Source organism: Populus euphratica, unplaced genomic scaffold, assembly GCF_000495115.2.
Source record: "Populus euphratica unplaced genomic scaffold, PopEup_1.0 scaffold35.1, whole genome shotgun sequence".
NCBI lineage: Eukaryota > Viridiplantae > Streptophyta > Magnoliopsida > Malpighiales > Salicaceae > Populus > Populus euphratica.
The window spans coordinates 2137412-2145065 of NW_011499860.1; the positions used below are offsets into that span (position 1 = coordinate 2137412).

At 33.9% G+C, this 7654-nt stretch overlaps 1 protein-coding gene and 1 long non-coding RNA gene across 2 annotated transcripts; one reads left to right on the forward strand and one right to left on the reverse strand.

Annotated features, from left to right (window-relative positions):
* Positions 1–362: 362 nt before the first annotated feature.
* On the reverse strand, positions 363–1339 carry LOC105124631 (uncharacterized). Its single transcript, XR_842094.1, has 2 exons — positions 1248–1339; positions 363–866 (listed from the first exon to the last, which is right to left on the reverse strand). It is a non-coding gene; the product is annotated as an uncharacterized LOC105124631 (long non-coding RNA).
* On the forward strand, positions 677–3938 carry LOC105124630 (root phototropism protein 3-like). Its single transcript, XM_011024730.1, has 4 exons — positions 677–858; positions 1077–1146; positions 1279–2577; positions 3176–3938. The coding sequence occupies exons 1-4, from the start codon at positions 746–748 to the stop codon at positions 3722–3724; spliced, it is 2031 nt and encodes a 676-aa protein (XP_011023032.1). The 5' UTR covers positions 677–745; the 3' UTR covers positions 3725–3938.
* Positions 3939–7654: the final 3716 nt, after the last annotated feature.

Consider the following 7654-nt stretch of genomic DNA (forward strand, 5'->3'; position numbering starts at 1 on the left):
TTTTCAAGATAAATATACACTTCAGTAATAATGAAATTCAGTTGAAAACAACAAACAGGCAATGAGAAGTAGAAACTTAGTTGGGGTATTTAAGACATGTTTAAAAATGTGTTAGAAGTTGTTTTTTAAAATATTTTTTTATTTTTAAAAAATTATTTTTAATATTAACATAAAATAAAAAAAATTAAATACTTTAACAAAAAATGAATATTCCTTTGCACAGTAATGGGAAGGAGCCAAAATCATTAAAAGTGATGGTCCACTCCCATAAATATAATTCCTGTTACTTTAAGAAAAAATTAATTTCTCATTCTCTCTTGTCCACATAACAATGTTGTCTTGGAATGTGATCAATAGTAGCAAAAAAAGCATGATACGAAAGATTGGAAACTGGATGTTTCAGTGTCTTGTGCGCAGAGCTATGAAGACAGAGAAATGTCTTAAGAATTATGCAAGCTAGCTCAAAATGATCCAAAACCAGTACGAAATTCCATGCCCATTACTTCACAGACTGTAATGTAAAAGAGGCTCTTGAAAATCCTCAAGAAGCCGACAGTTGAGAGATAATTCCAAGCACCCCCATGTGGGGTTCTCCTTTTCTTTCTCATCAACCCTCTGTGTTGTTTTACTTGTTGTTTTGTCTGCTTTTGTTGCTTGTTTTCTCTGCTTCAACTCTGTTTTAGAAGGGCTCTTGTCCTGAGAAAAACCCTGCTCAGGCTTTCTTGGATTTTCTTGTTTCGACATCATGTGGGACTCTGAGAGTGAATCTGTTACTGGTAGAGATTATGGAAATGGAGTCCTTTCCTCGAGAAAGCATGGTGTCAAGACTGATGGATTTGAGCAAAGAGACCACTCATGGTATGTATCTGAAAAATAGAAACTTTAGTAAAGTTTCATACTGTAAACTATGAGATTCTTCAACTTTTGGTTGGTTGCTTTTCTTTTTTTATGTCATGTCTATAGTATCATGACAAAGTTTGAGCATAGACAAGGGTTTGAAATGGTTCTTCTTAGTAGTTTAGCTTGTTTTGCACATGAACTTCTGAAATATTAGGTGGGATTTGATTGATATGCAGGTATGTCACAACTGATATTCCAAGTGATTTTCTAGTTCAGGTTGGAGATGTAAATTTTCACTTGCATAAGGTACTTATTTTTCTCTTGTGATGCTTGAGTTTCTCTCCTCTTAAGCTTCTGTATTTCAGAATTCAATAACTAGCAGATAGTTTAAGAATTGTGTTACTGACCCTTTTTTTCTTGTTTCTGTTCTTGTGAAAGTATCCGTTGCTTTCAAGGAGTGGAAAAATGAATAGACTAATATACGAATCGCGTGACCTGGACCTTAACAAGGTAGCATTGGATGATCTTCCGGGTGGACCGGAGGCGTTTGAGCTTGCAGCAAAATTCTGCTATGGAATTGCTGTCGATCTAACAGCAGCCAATATCTCTGGCCTAAGATGTGCTGCAGAGTACCTTGAAATGACAGAGGACTTGGAAGAAGGCAATCTTATTTTCAAAACCGAAGCATTTCTCAGTTACGTGGTGCTATCTTCATGGAGAGATTCTATATTGGTATTGAATAGCAGTGAGAAGCTCTCACCATGGGCGGAGAACCTTCAGATTGTTCGAAGATGCAGCGAGTCCATTGCTTGGAAGGCTTGTGCCAATCCTAAAGGAATAAGGTGGGCATACACAGGAAAACCCCCTGAAGTTCCTAGTCCAAAATGGCATGAGATGAAGGATTCAACTCCTAGTAGATACTCCCAAGTTCCTCCTGATTGGTGGTTTGAAGATGTTTCAATCCTTAGGATTGATCACTTTGTTAGAGTCATTACTGCAATCAAGGTAAAGGGTATGAGGTTTGAATTGATTGGAGCTGCAATAATGCATTATGCAGGAAAATGGCTTCCAGGTTTAATTCAAGATGGGGGAGGTTTTATAGATGAAGCAAGCAATAGCAGCAACAGTAATAGTAACAGTAGTAGTGGTGGCATCAGTTGGAAAGGTGGACTCCATATGATTGTGGCAGGAACTAAAGATGACACACCAACAGTTCAAGCCAAAGATCAACGGATGATCATCGAGAGCCTAATCAGCATAATCCCGCCACAGAAGGATAGTGTCTCTTGCAGCTTCCTTCTTCGCCTGCTGAGAATGGCAAACATGTTGAAAGTGGCACCTGCTCTGGTTACTGAATTGGAGAAGCGCATCGGAATGCAGTTTGAACAGGCTGCTTTGGCAGACCTTCTAATACCTTCTTACAATAAAAATGAAACTTTGTTTGATGTGGATCTTGTTCAGAGACTTCTCGAGCATTTTCTCGTTCAAGAACAAACAGAAAGTTCAAGTCCAAGCAGGCAAACATTTTCTGACAAAAATATGTACGATGGAACTCAAAGGAGTGCTAATACAAGTTCCAAAATGAGAGTAGCAAGGCTTGTTGACAGTTATCTTACAGAGGTGTCAAGAGATAGAAACCTTTCACTGACAAAGTTCCAGGTACTGGCAGAAGCCTTGCCTGAATCCGCAAGGACCTGCGACGATGGACTATATAGAGCAATCGATTCTTATCTTAAGGTAATTCCGTTCCTTCTCCTTATTTGTATTTACAGAATTTATTTTTAGGACTCTATAAGTAAGAAGCCTGGTTCAAATTTGAGCTTTAGGTACATGAAATAGAGAGTGCTGATTAGAGGTCTAGAAACAGGACCAAATTGTGCATGTGAACCTGTTGATAAGTAGGCATGCCAGTGCATAGATGAAGACAAACAGCATATGATAATTGGAAATAAATTATAAATTTGAAAAAGACATACCCTCAGGTCATAGAGGAAGAAGAAATACCATCACATATAATGGTCCCCCTTGTAAAACCATGACCATAGGCAGACATTTCTTTCCATCATAATCAGATATAGCTCAGCAGGACAACGAAAGCAGTAACAATGTCAAAAATGAATCTATCAGCTTGAAGGAGTTGGTAGAAAGCTATTGCTAACTAAGAAACTGATATGTGATAAGGAATTAGCAGAAATGCAAACCTAGTTTCATGAAGAAATCTTCAAAGGAAAGAAATTGAATTATAGTTCAAGTATTTCTATACTTTAGCCCTATGTTAAGCAATTTGAAAATGCAAATTTCTTTTTTTGAAATACTTTTTATCACTATTCAACAGGCTCATCCATCACTATCTGAGCATGAAAGGAAGCGCCTCTGTCGTGTGATGGACTGCCAAAAACTTTCAATTGATGCTTGCATGCATGCTGCTCAAAATGAAAGGCTACCGCTTAGAGTTGTAGTCCAAGTACTCTTTTCTGAGCAGGTGAAAATAAGCAATTCATTAGCAAACAATACCCTGAAAGTATCCAGTGAAGCTCAGTACCAGCCTATGATATCAAACAGAAAAACTCTACTTGAAGGGACACCACAGTCATTCCAAGAAGGATGGGCAACAGCTAAGAAGGACATTAACACTCTCAAGTTTGAACTCGAAACCATGAAGGCTAAATACCTTGAGCTCCAGAATGACATGGATAATTTGCAGAGAAAGTTTGATAAAATGACAAATAAGAAACAAACATCAGCATGGACCACAGGGTGGAAGAAACTTAGCAAATTTACCAAGATGACAAATTTGGAAAACAACGAAATCGGGTCTCAGGTTGCAGCTCCTGAAGAACTGACTAGAAAGACACCTGGAAGATGGAGAAACTCTATTTCCTAAGAGATGATGCAGTTCATTTTGATTCTGTGTTCCTACAGCTCACTTTTTTCTTCTTTGTTTCTTTTTAAGTGCAGTATTTTCTTTCCTCTTCTTCTTCTTCAATTTTTAGAAATCACCTCAAAAAATCTAGCAAAGTACAATTTATTACCAAAATCTGCTTTTGTATCCTGTATGAGTTTGTTAATTCTTCATTCAAGAGCACTTGGTTTTCAAAGGAAGACGTCTAATTGTGATTCACTGGATGAACTAGATAATGCCACTACATTTACGTACTTCCCCCAAGCTCTTAATAGATTAACTTAAAAATAAAAGTAAAGAAGGTCAAAGGTTAAACGGTTGAGAAGAAATATCCTGTGAGACAATAATGCTAGACTATGGCTCGGCAGACAATCAAGTTAAACTGCCAGATTGGGCTGAATTTTGTAACTGAGATAGCAAGCATCTTTGTCAGCAAAAGGCGAACAACCAAGAATGGTTGTTGCAACTTCCAGTCAATTTAGATTATTTTTTAGCTTAAAAAAAAAGATAGAAGGAACAAGTAAACAAGTTTTTTATATTATTTTTTAATATGATTTATTTATGAAAAAATTTTAAAAAAATCAAGATTTATAAAGATTTGAAATTTATATTATTAAAATTGATTCATAATTATTATGAATTTAATGTTAAATGATTGATTTTGAATATATTATTATAAATTTTATGAATTGATTTGTTATGAATTAAAAAATTTGTTTCAACTTTCCTATAAAAATACCTTGACAGAATGATCTTGAGATTGAAGATAATAAAATTTTATTTTGATCATTGGTTTATGAAAATTAGAGTTTAGTTTCTAAACTTTAAAAAATTATAATTTGATCCTTGAAATAGATTTTGAAAATTCTAGACAGTATTTTTATGAGTTTAAGGATGATGAATCTCAGTTTGATATTTTATGTGTGTGCTTTTTAGTTTAGTCCCTCTATTTTGAAGATTTATAGTTTAATCCTTAAACTTTGAAAAAATCATGATTTGGTCCTTGGAACATATTGAGATTCTAGACGGGATTAAGATGGATTATGGGTGAAATTTCAATATGGTTTTGTATTTTTGACATCTACAGTTTGGTCATCCAATTCTAGTAAAATTATATTTTAGTACTTGATTTTTAAAAATTGTTATTTTAGTCTTTAGACTTAGGAGACTAAATCTAGTTTTCTCTTATGTATTGAAGTTTTTTATTTGTGTTGTTTTAAGTTGTTTTTTAGTATATTATATATATTTGTTGTAGATACTTCTAACGATCTTCAATAAGATTTTTAAATCTTTTATCTGATATTTCTTTTTATTTTTATATTTTTTGAGTGAGTGAAATAATATTTAATATGCATGTAATATAAATAAATATGTATATTGATTATATGATGAGTAGAACTAGTTAATTTTTTGAATATTTATATTTGTTACTTTATTTCTAAGTACTCATCTATTCTTAAATTTGCACTTATATTTTATTGAACTAAATTCTATTCAATATAATATATATTATTTTGATAATTATACAAATATTTATTATGACTTGATAGAGAACTTTATGCTAATGTAGAGTGGTTAATATATGTGTATATGGTGTTTTATATACCTAACTAGTAAGAGAGTTATCAATCCATGACAATTGATCCTCTTACAATGATTATCTTTGAGTGTCATCTAATTTTTTACATGTATTTTACTATTTTATGATAGTATGTTTAACGTGTGTGTTTACATCAAAATAAATCAATACACAAACTATTAATATCTAAAATATTTATTTAATATTATTTTCTCATTCAGTTGGTTGAACTCAGCTTTTATTTTTAATATTATTTCAAGATTTTAGTTTTTCTTAGCAAGTAGACTTTGTTGAGTGTTTATATTTTTTTAGTTTTAGTTGGTATACCTAATTTATTTCGCAATGCTTTACTTTAAAATTTTGATTTGATGTTATAAGTGCTCCATTATTTTAGTTAAAGTTTTTATTTTGACAATGTAATAAATATTATAAATTATTTTAAAATGATATTTGATTTTATTAGTTTTATGTAATATAATATTTTAAAAATTTATAAACTACATCGTCAATTTTGAATAGTTTTATTTATGATATGTATATTATAAGATTTAGTCCGGTGGGGTATCTTTACAGCATCACTCCTGCACTTGGGGTTACAAACCAGGGATTTTGATTGTGACACAAGCAGCATAGGTTTTTGATGTATCATGCATGTGGCTGTTAAAATCAGGCATTTCACTAACAGGGTACAAGATTTTCAAACTGGTTTATCCTAGATGAATGATGATGCTAAAATTTGTGCCTGAAAACATGATTTAAGATGCTAACCACCACACACGGCCCATCTGATGTACTGGAATGACATCTGCCAGATATCTATGAATGTACTTGCAGGGAAAATTTATAGCATTCATAAAAAGGGCATCTTGAAATGATCCTCTATTGGAATGAGTTCCTCCAAGGTTCCTATCAAGTGACTAGAATGGCCACTGAAAGGACATAGACTTAGCCCACACTGATGTGGTTTCCAGGATTCTGTGGTTCAACTGCAAAGGATTTTAGCTTCTGATTGTCAGTAATGTTTACGTATAGTGTTTGATTGAAAGGACCTATGTTTCCGCATGAAATCTAGAAGTATGCAAGAGGCAATGAGTTATAACAAAAGAGTTCACAATTGTGATTCTATGGGACCACAGCTTCAAGCTGATACAGATTATACTGGAAAAAGTAGGAAACAAACACAAAGAAGCAATCCATGCTTTCAATCATATCTCGTTTTACATGAAAAAACTGTTACTGATGTAATATGTCGAGGCAAGAGACTCAAAATGACAGAATTCATGTACCAGACAAACGTCAACACCGACGATTATTCGCTAGGCACTCACCAAACAGGTTTGAACAGTACTACTGACGTTGATATACTTAATGCACTACCACATTTAGAGGCAAATAATGGCAGGCATCGCTGAGATTTGGTACTGAAGAACTGCCTTCAACTTCCAAGTCAGAACTCATGTTTATGAGCGGAAAGCAGTAGGTCCCATGGTACCTAAATCATGTAGGATTAGGGATAGTGACAAGAGTAATAATGGTGTTGCATTATTTTCAATCCTGGAGCAAATACGTTGCTGATCTTGGATATAATAGGCACTAATTGAAGATTATGTTCCACTGTCATTGGTTCAACTATTATGACAAAATCCTCATATAAACCTAGGTGATATTGAAACTTTGTAGATGCAGAGTGACAATTTCAGAGATGAAGAGTGCCTAATCAAGTAGCAAATTGACTGGAAGAATATAATGGGACTTCTATTCACTGTTCAGGAAACTCATTATCATTAATTAAAATAAATTTGAATTCAGCACAAGCACAGGCTCTGCACAATTTGTAAGACAAAAATCTTTTCAGCAATCTAGAGTGCGCTATTTCTGTCCTTAATTCAGATGCCAGCATTTACATTCAGAAGAAGCTGAAGGCAGTGGTATTTTGAAAGTGGCTTTAAAAACATAGCCGGAGACAAAATTAGGTGCCAGTGTGGCCATTTACAGAAGCAATTGCTTTTAAGTTGCACCAATAACTAGCAGAGTGACAACATCACCAGCATGGAATTGTTCCCACGGAATCTTTGTTCAACAATGGTGTAAACAGAAGGATTAGAGAATATGTGCTGCAAGAGAATTCAATGTCATACCAATGCACCAGTTATAGTCACAGAGTAGAGTAAATGTTATAGGTAAAATACCAAAAGCGGAGAAGATTCAAAGGAAGGATGCAAATATCAAACCTGGCCCAGATAGTGGAGTTGACTAACAAGGTATTTGGACCTGTTTGTCAGAAAGAATAATTCAACATTTTTTACAGAGAACTATCTCAAACTCCAGCAGGA